Source organism: Stegodyphus dumicola, chromosome 10, assembly GCF_044657685.1.
Source record: "Stegodyphus dumicola isolate Sdum_Otavi_A_Nest chromosome 10, ASM4465768v1".
NCBI lineage: Eukaryota > Metazoa > Arthropoda > Arachnida > Araneae > Eresidae > Stegodyphus > Stegodyphus dumicola.
The window spans coordinates 161237270-161255155 of record NC_140777.1 but is presented as its reverse complement, the minus strand read 5'-3'; the positions used below and the strand labels follow the sequence as shown (position 1 = coordinate 161255155).

The following is a 17886-nucleotide window of genomic DNA, read 5'->3' as shown; positions in this document are numbered from 1 at the left end:
GAAAACCATTAACTTGCATCCAAGAATTAACTTTTACCTTTTCATTTGTAAAAAATTCCCAAACTGTGCCAAGTTGGTTACATTATTACATAAGTACAGATGATTTTGCTGTTGGCATGTTGTTGGTTTTTAATTACTTGAACTCCCGTTTCCCAACAAAATTAAATATTTTTCTAAGTTTCATTTTACTTTCTTATTTTCTTCAAATTATGGATTAACAAAATTACTATGGATTAAATTTATGGATTAACAAAATTACTTTTAGATGAAAAAAAAATTTCAGTTTCTCTCTAAAAATGCTGAATGAAGCAGACTGACTATTATCATCTATCACTGTAGTTAGATCTACACTGGTTATCATAAATTAAGGAAAAATCACGATTACTGAAAAAGTTACATGTAGAATTTTATGAAACTTACCCACAATATACAACACATAGTAAGGTATCAAATAACATAAAAAGAAATTACCAGACAACTATGGTAGTATAGAAATTAGCATATGTATAAAATGAACAAATCGAAGATGTCAGTTTGCTATAACAGTACCTTCAATTATAATATAATCGCCTCTAGAAGCAATACAGCTCCTTCAGCGATGTGTGATGCTTTCAATTATGCGGTCTATCAGTTCCATAGGAAGCGAGAGCCATTGGTCTTGCAAAGCAGTTGCAAGTGTGGCAAGGGTCTAAGGCAGGGTGGCAAGGGGGCGGATTGAGAGCAGCTAAACATCTTCCTAAAGCATCACAAACATGCTCGATAGGATTCAAGTCCGGGAATCGAGCTGGCCACTAAATTCGCATAATTGTTTCTTGTTGAAGATAATCGTATACGATGCGATCCCTGTGTGGTCTTACATTGTTATCCTGTAACAGGAAACCTACTGTCCCACCATATGGGTGCACATAAGCATCAAGGATGTCATCTCTATAAACATGAGCATTCACGGTTCCCCTTGGAAAAACATGTAGGTCTCTGCGTCCACCCAAAGAGATGCCACACCAAACACAGACACTGCCTCTTTCGTATGCATCTCTTTCATGGATGTTTGAAGGATGATAACGGGTTTCAGGTTCTCTCCATATCAAATAATGCCTACTATTGCATTCTAGACTAAACCTGGACTCATCCATAAAAAGAATAGCCCTCCATTGCTCAGGCATTCAGTGGACATGTTGTAATGCCCACTGCAAACGATCCCTCCTATGGCGTGACTTGAGCAGCATGCAAATGGTTGTTCGCCTCCCACAGACCCCCTTCGCGAAGATTTATACGCACAGCTGACATTGACACCAACCTTCCGGTGGCTGCAGCAAGGGAGGATCTAAGAAGAGTCAGAGTAGCAGTTCTATTCATGAGTGCACATAATGTCAAATATCGTTCATCAGCGCTCGTTGTATCAGTTGGCTGTCCTTGGCTGAACCTCTTAGGTGCCGAATCTATGATTTGAAATTGCCTCCAAAGTCTATGAACCACAGAAGGACTAGCATTTAGCCATCTGGCCACTTCTGTTTGACTTTGTCCTGCCTCTAGTCTCCCAGTGGCTTTCTGTCATAGTTCTGCAGGCAAATGATGCCTGGAGATCATTGTTACGAATTGACTATGTCAAATTTCTGATGTCACTATCACAGTGAAATATGTAAGCTTGCTCTCAAACATGGACTTTTATGCTCCTCGCAGATGACGTATTTTGAGTGTAGCGCAACTAATTTGCATATTGGAGTTTTACTCAGCTACTCTTACTTGGCAACATATTCAAATTTTACACGGTTTGGCTTATTTTTGAGGGAGTTGTCGGTATTTTTGTGATTTTTCCTTAATTTATGATAACCAGTGTATTAGCATTACATTTTATACACTGTTTAATAAACTAAAGTAAGTTCTAACAATAATAGAGAAATATTTTTATTGCCAGAATAAAAATACTTATCTAATTTCATCTTGTCATTTAATTCTGCCTGCCTATTCTTATCATGTGGATGGCATGCATAATATAACTCATCGGTATTTGTTTCTTATATTTTCTTCATGTATTTTACTGCAATATTTATAATATATTATGGTTTCTTGTATTGACTCTAGATTATTTTTTGCTTTACCATGAAAAATGCAAAGTGGTTAAAAGTGATACTGGATTTTTTTTCCCTTCTGGATTATTTTCTTCAGTAACAAATGGGGCAATCAAGTATATTTTAAGTATTCTCACCAGTATTTTGAAAACAATTTCCCAAATTTCAAGAAAAGTGTAAAACATTACCAAGAAATAAATAAAATTAGTAACTGATTTAAAATTTTGCCTGAAAGTTAACAAAATTTAATGTATTAACCTTTTAACTGTCATGACCAAAATAATCTCAGGCACAGCACTGGTGTTCCAAAATGCCACGCCCGAGTATAACTTGGGGTAATTTTTTTAAAGCGCATCGTATTGTTATACTTGAATATATATAGTGAGAAGTTTATTTCAGCTTCAATTCAATCGATGGCTGCACTTTAGTGAAGGTTTCAAAGGACAGATGTTTGTTACATTCTACTCCAACACTTTTAGAAGTTTACTATAGCAGTACGAAATAACATTACGTATATAGGAAACTAGACATAATGAAAAGGTTCATTCATTACATCTGATCAGAAATCATTAAAAATGGATAATAATAATAATAATAATAATAATAAAGAATGATTAAACAAAGTACACTTTGCATTTAAAATAATTTTAGCAGGATTAAAGAGCAAAAAAAATTATAATGTTTAATTAAAAAAATCTAAAAGGATTTAGCTTTTAACAGTTGCCTTGCTTTCAAAATTTATAATGGTTTATTAGTAGAGATTATCTATACAGATAGGCCATTTGGAACAGTGAAGGATTATATAGGACACTAGATGAATCTACATTTAGACTAACATGGGATCATTATATATCTTCTGCATATTTGACAAGTGATAAAATATATAATGTGATTCTATGAAAATATTTAATGTTTTTATTTACATATATCATGAATTAAATGCATTTTTTACAGAAACCAACCAGATTAAAACGTAAAAAATAGTAGTCATCTATTGCTTTGCATCTAATGCAGATATTGCTTTTAAATAGCTTAGTTTGTCAATCAATAACGGGCATTTTATACTTGAATGATGAATATCTTACATTTTGCCATACGGCAACAAACTCTGAAGAAAAATGAAATGCCTTTTTGGGCTTTTTAGGCCTTTTGGGTAAAAAAAAAAAAATTCTTACATTTTATATTTGTTGAAAATAAATCTATGAACACATAATCAACACAATAGGATATCAGAGCACATTGTGATGTTTTGAAATGAAACTAGGTAAAATATAAACAGGAAATAGCTGAGCACATTTGCATTCTATCATTTACAAACTTAGAAAGTGTTTGATAATGGAATTCAATTCCCATATTCAAATGAAACAAGTTAGTAACAAAATAATATGACATCCCATTATATTTTTAAAGGCACTAGAATGTCAAGGAAGAATATAAATAGAAAATTTACTGTTTTTGTAAAATGTTCTGCAATGCAGCTGAAACGATTCCCAAATTGCAGACGAGAATCTTCAGGAACATCATAATGGATGAGGCACTCAGCATCACTAATACATAATTTTGTCAAAGATGCATCTGTTAAAATGAGGCAATGAGGAACAGAAGATGACTTCACAGACTTCCAGTCTTTAATAACCTCTGAAATTATAAAAAAAAAAAAAATATTTTTAGTTTCAGAAATACTCTTTGCACACAATGAGAAAGGAAGAAAAAAGCATGTTTCACCCATTTCCGCAATAATCAAGAGGAAAAAATTTTTAGATTCAACTACCTAGAACATTTAACTATACAGCCTTAACTGCAGAATATTAAAATAAATAAATGTGTGATAAAACATATAACTGCTACATAAAAAGGAATGTCTATTTATAATTTTCTCCTATTTTATTGAAATTACAGAATATACCAGCGAAAAAATTATAATTAAAAACCTAAATTCTGTTTAACTACAAAGGAAAAATGGAATGAGACTTTTCTTATTCTAGCCAAGCACAATTCTGCCCATTTCCAAAGAAAAGTGTCTCTCAAATGCTGAAGAAATACAAGATAATATTTTTGACTACAGACTAGCAAAAGGGAGCATATTCATGAACAATGCCCTTGTAACTTGTAGCACTTGCTTTGTGGCTCATAGAACAGTACCCCTGTAGCTGAAGAAAACAGTGAATAGTGCTTTGACAATGCATTGAATTTTTTCAGTATTACAAAGTTCAGAATTTTCTTAAGCCTTTGTAGCACAGTATGTCTGGTCTGGGCACACCTAAAAATTTCCTTCTGTATGCGCGAAAAATTGAATGAAAAAGGGATTTATAGGTTACTCTGAACCTTCTTTATTTACAGTAGATGGCAGCTCAACACGAACCAGTCCATATATTTTAGCCATGTTTAGTTTCTTAAGACCTTCATTTTTCAGAGAAATATTCCATTTTTTTTAGGGTATAAAAGGAATTGTTTGAAAAAAAAATTCTATGTAATTTTTTTGGCTGTATGCTAATCTTCTTATTATTTATTCTATATTAGTTTTAAATTTTTACCTTGAAATCTTGCCTAAAATCGAATGGCGAACCCTAGGTGTGCCCAGACCGGACTCACCGATAATCTAGGACAACTGAGAGTCTGTATTTGTTTCTCTGAATCTCATCGGCCAGTTCATTGGCAACAAAAAGGTGGATCCACATCTGTGTTTCATTTCCTGTTTTTCTCTTTCTTCTTTTTTCTCTCTCCCCCTCCCCCTTTTTTGTGGAGGGGACGTTTGGTTATCAACTAACAAACTGTTGGGGGGGGATTTTCTAAAGGTCAACGGTAATTTTATCAGTTAGGTGTTTGGTTTTTCACTAGAGCAGTTCTCTTTTTCTCTTTCGCTTTTGTTCAAAGTTTCGCTGGCGCTATGTTTAATAGTTTTGAGTTGTAGATGTTTATTTAATTTTATTTTATAGTTTATAATTTATAATTGTAGATATAATATTAGTTTATTTTTTTCGGATTTTTAATTATTTTCCAAATGGATCCGAGAAAGCTGACCATTTCTGAAGTACTGAAAGTGCTACACAAATTGCTTTCAGATAATGAATCTGATACGTACCCCGGTACATGTGCAAAACATGCAATATTGGGTTGTGCTTTTTTAGTTTGTAAAGGTGGCATCACTTTCTTTGGAAAGAACCACCATTAAAAAAATAGACTAAAGTGCAGATATGAAATGTAAATATCATATACCCAAGTTACTTTTTTTTCATTCTTATGCATGTAATCATAATATAACCAAAAAAGAGCTTTTTAAGGGGGTGTAGAGTAGCAGGTCTCCCTGTGGCGCATCCTGCGTAATGCTACACATGCTACAGTATTCAAAATCTAGTGTTTTTTAATCGCAGGCAAAATCTCTTACTCTTTTATGCGCTTCCCAGCAATGCTCGTTTCAGCACTCTTTTTGAAGCTTTATTCAATCAGTGTGCCCAACCACAGAATTGAAATGATAAGTGCTACTTTCACAAAATTTTACTTGTGTGCTCCTCTAGGCTTAATGAGACTGCCCCCCCCTTTTTTTTTAAATCAAAGCTGCAACTTCAAAAGGGTAGTGTGCCGGAAAGGGTTAAAATAAACACTGTCTTGATTTCAGGGTCACAGACCAATGGTTTTTGTTTTCACCTACTAATGATCATTTTCAAAGAGTTTTTGTTTTTCTAAGCTTTATAAAATAGCAGTTTTTGTTCTCTCATGAAAACTAGTCACATGTCCATTCAATTAATGCCACACTTCACTTTTCTCTCTGCCCCCTCTGAATTATTGGAACAATTTTAGGTGCCAGTTAAAAGTCATCTGATGCTAAGTCTGAACTGTACAACTGATAATTCATTTGTTTGTAGACAAATGCTTTGATTAAGTTTTGAGGCTGAGGAATGGTACATGGTTTACCATCGTCATGAAGCAGTATTACACACTGAAACAGTATTTTATGTTTTTTGCCATGAACTGCTTGACAAATTTTTATCAGTCTTATAGTAAACTTATGATTTCAGTGTTTGATCTGAAAATAAAAGTTATACAAGCAAAATTCTATATCAGCTCAAAACGCTGTGCATATGATCTTGTGGGTGAAACCATGTGCTTGAATTTTTAAGCTTTAGGAGATGCAGAATAATTCCACTTCACAGATTGTTACTTCTGTTGGGGGTTACATGAGTTAATTCATGCTTTGTCACTTGAAACAATAATATTAAATTGATGGACTTTCCGATAATATCAAAGAAAGAAATTGAGACAGGTGTCAACATACTTTTTCATGTGTTCAGCACAGATCACTTTGAGTATTTAATAAAACCCCACCATTAGAAAATTCAATCAATTTTTGTCAGTTTAGTTCAAAAAAGTTGAAAGACCATGAAAAGAATGAAAGTATAAAGTATTTTTCTATTAACAAGAATCAAACAATCTTTCTCAACAGACAGTCTGCTACTATTATACACAGTCTGTTACAATGTCCAGCATGTGAATATTATTACAAATTTCACTAAATTCTCACACCCATCTTCTAACTATTGAAATAAATGCAGAATATGGACCTTAAATTTCATGAATTAAGAACACTTTGCTTATGAAATATTATAACTCTAATCAAAAACATGTAAATTATGCCTAGAAAATATTATATATATATATATATATATATATATTATATAACATATTACTAAAAGTTTTATTAACTCCTTAGAAAATATTTAACAATGTGAAGGAAAGTATGACAAATTATATATAATTACGAAAAAAGTTACCATCTGAAATATAATGCTCCATTTCTTCATGTACAAGATAAGATCGAATATTTTCATACTGAAGAAAATTATGTATCTCTTTTGCATGGTCTAAATAAGAAGTACATACAACTGCCTTACAAACATTTTCAATGATATCTGAAAAAGAATATAGAAATCAAAATTTACAGTTTTCAAGATTTTAAAACTGTGATTTATGAAAAGGTTGAAACACAAGCAAACAAAGTGCATATTTAAAAAAAATATTTCACAAAAATTTAATGACATTTTGCACCTCATATAAATAATTAACAAATAGAAGTATCATTGAATTTAAAACTGAAAGACATTCCTACACCTGTTATCAGCTTGAGTAATTATTCTTCATTATTAATCATCAATATTACTTGCAAATCATGTTTTTATTAAAAATTGCAATATAAAAACTTCAGTTTACAGTCCAACATGTAAAAATGATTATCTATAAATTTACAAAGAGTTTACATATAAGTGTTTATAAATAAGTAAACTTTATAATTTCATTACAATATATATATTTGTAATGAAGTTTTTAAAGAAACCTAACTATTCTGATCGAACAATAGTTTATTACCCAGACTTGCAGGAAAACTGAAAACATTTTAAGCGAGTGCATCTTCAAGCGAGGATATTTTATGCATGAAGTTTCTTTATCTTTCTTATCGGGTATTAAGTTAGTAGCACAGGAACGCAAAGACATTATAGTATTAAACCCCTTCCCTAATGGGGAACTTTTCAAAGAAAACTTTCCCTTTCATTCTATAGATTTTTCAAGATGAAATTTTCAGTTCAAATACATTAACATTGTTTACAATACAAAAATGGTCAAGAATATGTGCAACAAATACAAATAGATACTAGACTAAATGTGTTAAAGTGCCTTCCAAGTATGCATTTTAAAAAAACATATAAAATTTAACATTCTAATATTAGAAAATTTTAGGCAACAAAGTTTTAAACTTACTAGTATATATATATATATATTTAGTTGTGAGATGTCTGGATACAATGACTTAAACTGTCAACTTTTTGATGGTGCTTTCACTTTTCATGCACAACTTCACTTCATAGTTAAAAGGTTGTAAAAGCAAAGCCCATTGCAATAGACTAGGATTAGTCCTAGCATTTTTATCCAACCACACTGAAGGATTATGATCGGTCTGAATGAACTTATGAAGTCCATCTAAGTAGAATTTTAACTTTTGTATGACGAAAACAATGGCAGCATCCTCCCTTTCAATTGTACTGTATTTCTGATCAGTAAGCAAAAACGTTTTGCTAAACATTACTGGATTACTCACCCTTAACATTTATCTGTGATAATACAACACATATTCGTAGCATTCAATTCCAATATTCGAAGCATCGCGCTGAACAATAAATGGCTGCAAAAACTTCAGACTATATAAGACTGAATTTTCTGTTAATCATTTCTTGAGTTCATCAAAAGCTTTTTGGCAATCATCAATCCAATTTATGAATGATTTGCAACATTTTCCTTTTAAGAAATCTGTAAGTGGAGCAGAAATCGCAGAAAATTCAGAAATATACCTTTGATAATATGCCACAAATCCTAAAAATGGCTGGACCTGTGTTTTCATGGTAGGTTTAGGGAGGTCCTTTATAGCTTGGATTTTTACTTCTGCTGGTCTTCTTTGACCTTTTCCTACTACATGACCTAGATATTTGACGGTTGTATAAGCAAATTGATATTTCGAAGGCTTAATTTGCAGTTTTGCATTTTATGTTCTCCAAATTAATGTCTAGGTGCTTCAAATGTTCTTCACAGGTTTACACACAGATTACAGCAAATTCTTCACAGTTTCTTAATAATCCTGTCATCAAATAGCTAAAATCGTATGATGCAATTTTTAGCCCAAACGGTAGCCTTAAAAGGCTTCAAAGTGCCAAAACTTAATACAAAACTGTCCAACTGAGGTCTGAGGTCTTTTAATTAGTGGTATTTCAAAGGAACTTCGAATAAGATCTAGAATGGTTATGTTGTAGGATTCAAAAGTTCCTGGACAGAGTCTATAATGTAAAACTTTTTTGCAGTAGTGCGACTATGAGAATGTTTTTGTTTTACTACGTTCTTCCCCTTTCCCAAAAATTGTTTGTCCCAAATCATGTGGTTGAAAGCTCGCGGCGACAGTGTTTTTTGTAGGCAGGTGCATTGAGTAACCAGCGATAGAAAGGAATGGTGCCAGTTGAAAAGAGAATAAATATCAAATTTTGTGTTTGCTTGGGAGAGAGTGCTACAGATACTTTCAAAATGTTAAAGCATGCGCATGGGAGTGAAACGTTATTGAGAACGCAAGCTTTTGAGTGGCATCGTCAATTCAGAGAAGGTAGGGAAAGTGCCGAAGACGACGAACGCAGTGGCCGTCCAGTGACTTCGGGCACCAATGAAAACATTAAAAAGGTGTATGTAGTGGTACGTGCAAACAGGCAGCAAACAATTTTTCAAATAGCAGAATCAGCTGGAATATCAGAGGTCACATGCCAGTGAACACTGACTAAAGATCTTAACATGCATAAGGTGTGTTAACACTTCGCTTCCCGCATGCTAAATGTAGACCAAAAGGGAATTCGAATGGAAATGGTGGGACACTTAATCTCTGTTGACAAAGATCCTTCCCTACTTGGCAGAATTGTTACTGGAGACGAGAAATGGTGTTTTTTGTATGACACGCAAACCAAGGGAGCATTGGCAACGTGGAAATTACCACAATCTACACGGAAGCAGAAATTCCGCCAAGATCGGTCTAAAGGAAAGGTCATGCTAGAGGTATTCCTCGATATCCAGGGCATTGTGCATCTGGAATTTATCCCTGCAGGATGCACTGTGAACAAAGAACTCTACATCGAAATCCTACATCGTCTGCGTGAGTTGATCTGGAAAAAGAGACCAAAAATGTGAAACGAGCAGTCATGGGTGCTATTGTATGACAATGCTCCTGCTTACCGATCCCTATTTGTCAATGACTTTCTTACGAAAACAACTGTTTTGCCTCATCTCCTTACTCACCTGATCTCACCACCTGCGCTTTCTTTCGATTTCCTGAACTGGCAAGATGCTTGCAGGGTCGTCGATTTCAAACTTCAGATGAAGTTAAATGTGCATCACAGGCTGAATTAAAGGACATAGCCAAAAATGGATTCCAGACACACTTTGATGAACTTTACAGGTGCTGGCAAAAATGTGTTGTTGCACAAGGGTCTTATTTCAAAGGAGGATGTGTTTCTGAAATTTAATTCATAATATTTTTTACATTATAGACTCAGTCCAGGAACTTTTGAATCCTACTTCGTATATATCTGGTATCTCACTTTGCTACTAACTGTTAAATGTTTGGCAAGGGAAACTATTGTGTCCTAGTTGTCTGGTTCAAGCAACAGTAATCAATTTATGGTCTCGTCTCTTTTCCAGGAACTTCAAACAGTATGAGTGGAGAGGTAAAATCCAATTCACCTCATTCTATAACTTGAGTTTTATCATCTTGCCTACTTCACTTTTTAAACTCTCAGTTTGTCTGGCAGACATCCAATAAGGTTCTCTGCATATCGGTTCATCTGCTCATAGTTCCTCCTATCCTATGATGTTTATAAGGTCAGTACATCCCGGTTTAATAGAGATAATACAGGAATACTTCTGTATCAATTGCTTTAAATCTTTTTGCTGATCTTCATATAATAATGAACTCAACTGGATGCCTTGCAAAATTCCAGACATTTCAGTATTTGGGCTACAATTGAGACTTGGTATTTTATCTTCATAGGTCAACCTGTCTTCTAAACATAACAAATTTATATTTTCTGCTTGTTGAAAATATGGTTTCAGCATATTAATGTAGCACACCTGAGTTTTATTTTTCTTGGAAAATTCGACTACATAATTTGTCTCTGATAATTGTTGAACATTTTCCCAGGATCTACCAGGGTTCGTACACATTTCTGCACAAGGAAGTTAAGTACTTTTAAGGACCATCAATGAAAAAAAGTAAGGACCTATGAGCAAATGGGAACTGAATAAATTCAATTAAAAATATTATATCTATGCCTGAACGTGAGTAGGATGCATTATTATTAAACATAACTTAATTAACATAATTATTAATATGTTTGAGAATAAAATTAATTTTATGAAATTTACCAAGTAGCATTAAATATTTTACATTCATAGAACTCAATTTCATAGCCACATTTTAGTTAAAAAAAATAAGCACCTATAAGCACTTTTCAACCACATTTTAAGAAAAAATAAGCACCTGTTTAATTACATTAATTACATATATACACAACTGCATAACCTTAAAATAAAAATGAGATTTAACTGTAATTCAAAACCAAAGAAATTCAGTATTTAAAGAGACAATCGGCATTACTCAACCATGGGAAGCCAATACAATTATTTTTTTAATTGCAAATAACAGTTTAACATACAGTAGATAACAAATGTTGCTCTTGATTTAAAAAAAAAAAAATATTTGTAGCCCAGTTATCACTGTAAACATACAGATTGTAAAAATATATTTATAAACAAAAAAATAGCCCAACAAAACTGAGTCTGCTGCTTAGCAAGCACAGTAAAACTATTGCAGAACTTTTAGCTCTATTCAATCCATATTGGAAAGTGACAAAATAATAATAATAATAAATAAATAAACAATAACCAGTCCATTGCTGCGAACTGTAACGGTTTGAATATCCGAGATTTATCACAGAAAGGGAAGGATCCGAAACCTTAAGAACCCTAAAAAAAATTGAAAATATAAGCCCAAAATTCCCAACTTTGAAGATACGCATGAAACGCAGAAATAATAGGAAGAGGGGGGAATATAGTAAATGAATAGTATGACAAAAGCTTTTCAAAAGCAGAAAATGAAAATTAGAAAATAAATAAATAAATCAGCGGTCCATGGGAGATTTAAATTTTTTATTTTCAACCAAGAATTAATAATAATTAAATAGAAAAAAGTTTACTTAAGATCCATGTGATGCTTTAAAGCAGACTCTCCCATACTTGCTATGTTGATTTCAGTTTTACACCAGGAACACATGGCTTTGCGATTATTTTCGCTTTGTTTAAGCCATTCAGAATATTCTTCCTTAGAAAGCCAATCTGTGTTAAAAACACACTTACCCATTTTTAAAGTTTAGCTATACTTCAGCATTTACTGCAAATATATTACAAATATTCATACATATGCTTATAACATAAGCATAACGATCATAATAAACGCGAATACGAACTGACCCCGTGGGATTTGGAACGTCTATAGTCTGTGGGTGGGAGGAAACGTATGTGAAATATACCAGAATTTTCTAGCCCTTTCACAACTTTTTTACCAATAGAACAATGTACACATGTCTCTACTTGCACAAAGCAAAGATTAAATATTAAATTAATGCGGAGAGAGCTATTTCCGGAAGTATGATTCACAATCTGACGCTCCAGATAAGAAAGAAAAAGTTGTTTATTTAGTTACGACTTTGATGCAAAAAAAAAAAAAAAAAAAAAAAAGGGGGGGGGACTTAAAAAATAAGTGATTTAGAGAAAAAGTAAGCACCTCTAAGGGCTTTCATAATTTATTTTCAAATATAAGGACTTATAAGCGCTTATAAGGACCGCTACGAACCCTGTAACTGGACACATTTGAAAGAAGATAAGTGACATTTTAGTTACATTTTACTAACAGCTTTTTTTTTTAATGTCTCATTTTGTCACATACTGGCTCAGTCTAGAGGTTTAGTAAATAGTAAGTAGATTTTATGTCAAGCAGCATAGGTTAAAATGAGCATTAAAATCATAATCAGCATGATTCATAACAAAAGACTGGCTGTCGTCACCGCTCCTGCTTGCCTATAGAGAGACTTGCTGATCAGAACAAACCTGAAAGGCCTGATGTAGGCACAGTTAGCAAGTTTTGAAAGTTAGCTGACTTCTGTCTGATGCTGTTAGTGTCGTAGCTTCACGTCAGTTCCAGGAGTTGTAACTCCCTTAATTTCCTTATATACTTCAAGGTTCTATTAAGCCACTAAAGCATTAGCGGTGATAAGTTGTTTTGCATTAAGTCTCACTAGATGCAAAGAATAAGTTTTACATGAAGTTTTATATTTTTGTGTTTTACCTTGTGACCATGGTAAAGGTTTAACACGTTGAGCCCGGCATCGAATTTGCTGTCCTTTCCATTCAGCCGGCAGCTATCAGTCGGCGGCAATATTGCAATCAAGTGGTGCAATATTCCCGACATAAATTATACAAAAAGGAAGGAGACACACATAAAGTCCGAAAGTATTGTTCGAGATGTTATGATGACAATTCAAAACTATTTGGATACAAGAGTGCCAAAAATGTTACCAAAATAGTTGTTTTGTATTTTAATATGTGTAAAGCTAAGCCGTATTTTTGTTTAGAATGTTTCAATAAATTTCATTAAAACTACATTTGATCACATTTCATTTAGACTATACTTATTTTTTAACTTACTGTCGGTCACGTGGGCCAATGCCAGCCAAACGAAAATTTCAGTGCCAGTTCCCAGGGACCGACCCAGGGCTCAGCGTGTTAAAGAAAGGCAAAAGATTTGCTTTAATATAGACAGATAATTTTTAAGAGAATGCATTTAGTTATAATTAAATTAGGTATTAGATAACCTTAGTCATTATGGATTTACATGGCCACTATTAAATTAAATTTATTTTTTAATAATATTTGTTAAAAAAACCCTATTAATATCACAATCTCATAAAATTTCACAGTTTAAAATACATGCAATTTATGACATTGATTTTTAAACAATATTAGGATAATTACACATTAAAAGCTACGAAACATAACACTCAAAAAAATAATTATGCGTCTTTTTAATTTGAAGGCCTGCCCACACATTTTGGCTAATTTATATCGATTTCCTTCTCCTTAAGCATGTTTTCTAACGATTAAAAATTTGTCTCAATATGCAAAACAATATTCTCATTAGTTTCTGCATGTTTTATCTCCTAACTACCAACCTCTCCACAATGTACTACCTATGAGGGTTTACTTGATCTGGTAAAAGTTAAATAGACCGACCCCCCCCCCGACAGACATGATCAAATTATCACTATGTCTGAAAGTAACTATAAATCAGATAATAAATTGAAATAAAGGTTTAAATAAGCTTCTTATTCAAAAAGAACTTAAAACATATAGGCCTGATCTTATGATAACAAAATCAATTTGTTATCAGTTTGTGGTGGTATAATTAAACAAGAATCAAATTCAAACTAAAAATATGGTCTAGTGGTCAAAGACGATACAATTTAATTTCAATTTAATCTGGTTCAGTAACTCTATTGTCATAATAAACTCAAATGTCAGCAGCAGTAATGGAAAGACTAATAATTAGAAATTATCAGAGCCGACAGAAATAATGCAGGAAGCAAGTGGAGGTTAGAAACACACTCGTCTTACACTACAAAAACCTCAGTTTAAAAATTGTCTGATTTGCATTCTGGTGAGGAAATAGAAATGGGAAATTATAGTAAAGGCTGAAACTGTAAATAACTGGGTAATTTACATAATAATAACTGTACATATCTTTGAAGAATAATTTTCTTTTTCTTTACATATTTAGTTTCTTTTTTCAAGATGTTTCCTTTTCACTTTAAATTTTGGGATTTAATTGAAGACTTCTTGTATTCTAAAAGACTAAATGAATTTAGAATGTATGGAAAAAGCTGCTAATTTTATTTCTTTAGTAATATGAACATTCAGAAGAAATATGAAATACATATGATAAAGTCTGGTCACAGAGCTGGTGTGGCATAATTTTTAGAATTTAGGGACATACTGAGGAACAAAATCTAGAAATGGCAAAACTTTTAGAATTCAGAGCAGGCACTGGAAGCAGAATTTAGGATCCACAGAGACTGCGTCAGGTGGCAAAATGCCTCTGTGTATGATGCATTAAGAGATATTAGATGAATCTTTTGAATTGTCAGTTTTCAATTTCTTTATTAATAAAAAAATTCCTTTCTATAATGCCTGTCCTTATGATAAGATTAGAAGTACTTTAGATATTTTCCATGCTTGTGTCTAATGAAAAGTAGAGAAAATAAAGGGAAGATAAAAATGTTAATAAAGCAATTCTAGAATCAGAAGTAAAACATTCAACTATTATGTCTTCATTGTTCTTCCAGATGTTCTCCAAAATGTACGAAACAGCGTGTTACTACCATGGAGACATTTTTCAGGAATCTTTTAGAATCGTGGGTCTATAAATTTGCCTTAAAATCTTTCTAAACTTTCCAAGTTTCAATGTCTAAAATCCTAAAGAAAAATTGCTCCTACCAATTCTGTAACAGCAAAAAGCCAGAAATGTTTTTTAAAAAAATCGGAGGGAAAAAGTGTGAAATTAATTTTATAGAGAAAACTGATGCATTTCTGATTATTCTGAGAATTGGGAAAAAATTCTTACCATGAAAAAATTAAAAAGACATTTTTAATTAATTACACAGCTTTTTTGCTTTTGCTAAAAACTGTTTTGTAAACTGTGCTTTATAGCATTATTCCTTGCTTATTTTTCAGATTAAAAAACTTGTATAAAATGTGGCCAAAATGGAACTTTATAATATGACAGTGAAAAATAAAAATGCTTTATTTTAATGTTATTTCTTAAATATAATCCCAACATATTACCATTATTTTAATGAAATTTATCAATGTTAGAATGTTCTAAAAAAATCGTCAAAAAATTCCAAGATCTCGGAATTAAAAATTTTCTATAGAAACTGATCTTAAAATTGCCAAAATGTTGATAATCACCAAATATAGATCCGTTTAATAAAAGAATTCACATCCCCAAAAGCGGAAAGTTGTTTCAGAGCTTTTCATTACAAAAAATAAAATAATTTTGAAATGCTTATGTTTCACTTCTTGCTCAGAAATTCGAGTATCCAACCATTATTTATATTACAAATAGGAACAAATTAGAACTCATGAACCCATTCAAAAAATAGCCATATTTGTCAGTGAATCACCAAAAATATTCCTGCAAAATGCTAATTCACACTCAAAATGGCAGTCGTAAAAACAGACAGAAATTTCAGATGATTAAAATTAAAGACCTTCTGCCGATTTTGGCCAAACTTAAGGACTTTTAAGAACCAAAAATCAATTCTAAAAAAACTTAACGTCTTTTAAGGACCATACGAACCCTGTCTACCTACTTAACTGATAATTTGTTTGGCTCCAGATGAGCCACAACTAGAGCTAACTCTCCTTCTTGAAATTTATATTCTATGGCTTTGCCATCATATCAGAGTTTGTGCCTTCCTTCTTCCCTATGCTGGATAGCAAGTTCTTGACCTCTTCTCGTTCGATTCATTAGTTCAAAAACACAGTCCACTGCACTATTTTTTCCCTCTTCTTCACCAGATAATTCTTCATAAAATAGAATAATTGGAATTTTTAAGTTTCTGCCACAGACTAATTCTGCTGGCCAGAACTTACACTGTCATTAGCAGTGGTTCGAAGAGCAAATAAAGTCGGATGTAAGATTTTATCCCAGTTCTGATCAGATTCTATACATAGGGCTTGAAACTTCTTTTTAAAGTTCTATACATTCTCTCTACAGGATTGTTTTGCAGGTGATAAACAGGACTTTGTATAACTGCGGATTTTTCTAGGAAATTCAACGCAAGCACATTCATAAAAGATGTGGCTGGGTCTGTCTGCATCTCTTTTGGAAATCACATTTGACTAAAACTTTGATGGAAAATATTAACAATTGTGGTTGAACAAAGATTTCTGAGAAGAACTATGTCTAGATAAGTCATGCAGATTGCAGTTATACAATACCTATTTCATGAAAGTGTCATGAGCAAAGAAAGACCCACACATTTATTTTTGAAAATATTTCTGTGATAACAGGGATAATGTTCAACAGCTCTTACCTTGCAGTTTTCCAATTCTTTGACATTTGTCACATGCTTTAACAAAATTATCAACATCTTTGTAACAATTTGGTCAATAAAAACTTTTGAATAATCTATTTGTGGTCTTTGTTGCACCAAACATGGGCTGCTGTTTCTTCATGACAAATAATCATCAACTTTTTCTGATATTTCTAAGGAACAATAATCAATAGTCTTTGTGTTTCATCACATTCTTCGTTTTTTGAAAAACACCATTTAGCCTTTCAACATATAACTCGTACCTTGACAAGGTTTTATTTTAGCTTCTTCATAAAGCGGTTTCAATTCACTATTCCCCTTCTATTCTTCCATAAATATTTCTGAATAGGCCTTTATCAGATCTAATTAGGAACATTCATATTTCACAGGAAGGAAACTCTTATTTTCAGTCAGTGTGTCTTTGTCACTAAGTTCAATTTCAGAATTTAACTTGTCTGTTGAAATTAGATTTTCCTTTTCTTTTAGATGTTGCTGTTAAGCACAAGTTTGTACTACGTTTATCATATGAATTTGAACTTCATCTTGCTTTGCTTCTTCAAATGATGCAGTTGTTTTGTACCTAAAAAGTACCTTCCTTGATCTAATGAATCTCTTAAGACTGCAGCCTTTGTTACTATATGACCAAGCTCTACCTCAGCCAAAGGTAAACACACTGGATGTTTTTCCAGAGATTGTTCGTATCTACACAATTTCACCCAAGTGCATGGAGGGATGTACCTACGTTTGGGAGTCCAAATTGGCACCAGTATCTCTAACTATGGGCATTTTATAGCAAGCTATATCTATGCTGGTATACTTTTTCTAGGCTGGTATATGGAGCCATAATATTCTTAAAACTTTTTTTGGAAAATTCATTTAAGGGTACAGTTTCCAAACCGTTCTTGAGTTTAATCACATTGAGGCCAAAGATGCGAGTAGGATTCACATTTATAAAAACGAAGTTATATCCATTTTTCTAATTCACTTTCATGAATTTTATTAGTAGATTCTGTCTTAACTATACGCTTAGTATTAATATCTTCTGAGATTTCTTTAGAATTATATCTATTGTGATAACTATCTTACATTCT

The 17886-nt window shown here is 32.6% G+C and overlaps 1 protein-coding gene across 10 annotated transcripts in view; it reads right to left on the bottom strand.

The window, feature by feature from the left end:
- The window catches only part of LOC118187598 (putative ATP-dependent RNA helicase TDRD12), a 342589-nt gene that overhangs the window by 88105 nt on the left and 236598 nt on the right, over positions 1-17886 (bottom strand). For all 10 annotated transcript variants that reach the window (XR_015043602.1, XR_015043603.1, XR_015043601.1 and 7 more), the window contains 2 exons: positions 6839-6976; positions 3520-3707 (listed from right to left, as the gene is read on the bottom strand). Coding sequence is in view for 6 of the 10 variants with exons in the window: in XM_085825776.1 (XP_085681902.1) it covers positions 3520-3707; positions 6839-6976 (326 nt within the window). In the remaining 4 variants the exon portion in view is untranslated. The remainder of the gene's footprint in view (positions 1-3519; positions 3708-6838; positions 6977-17886) is intronic.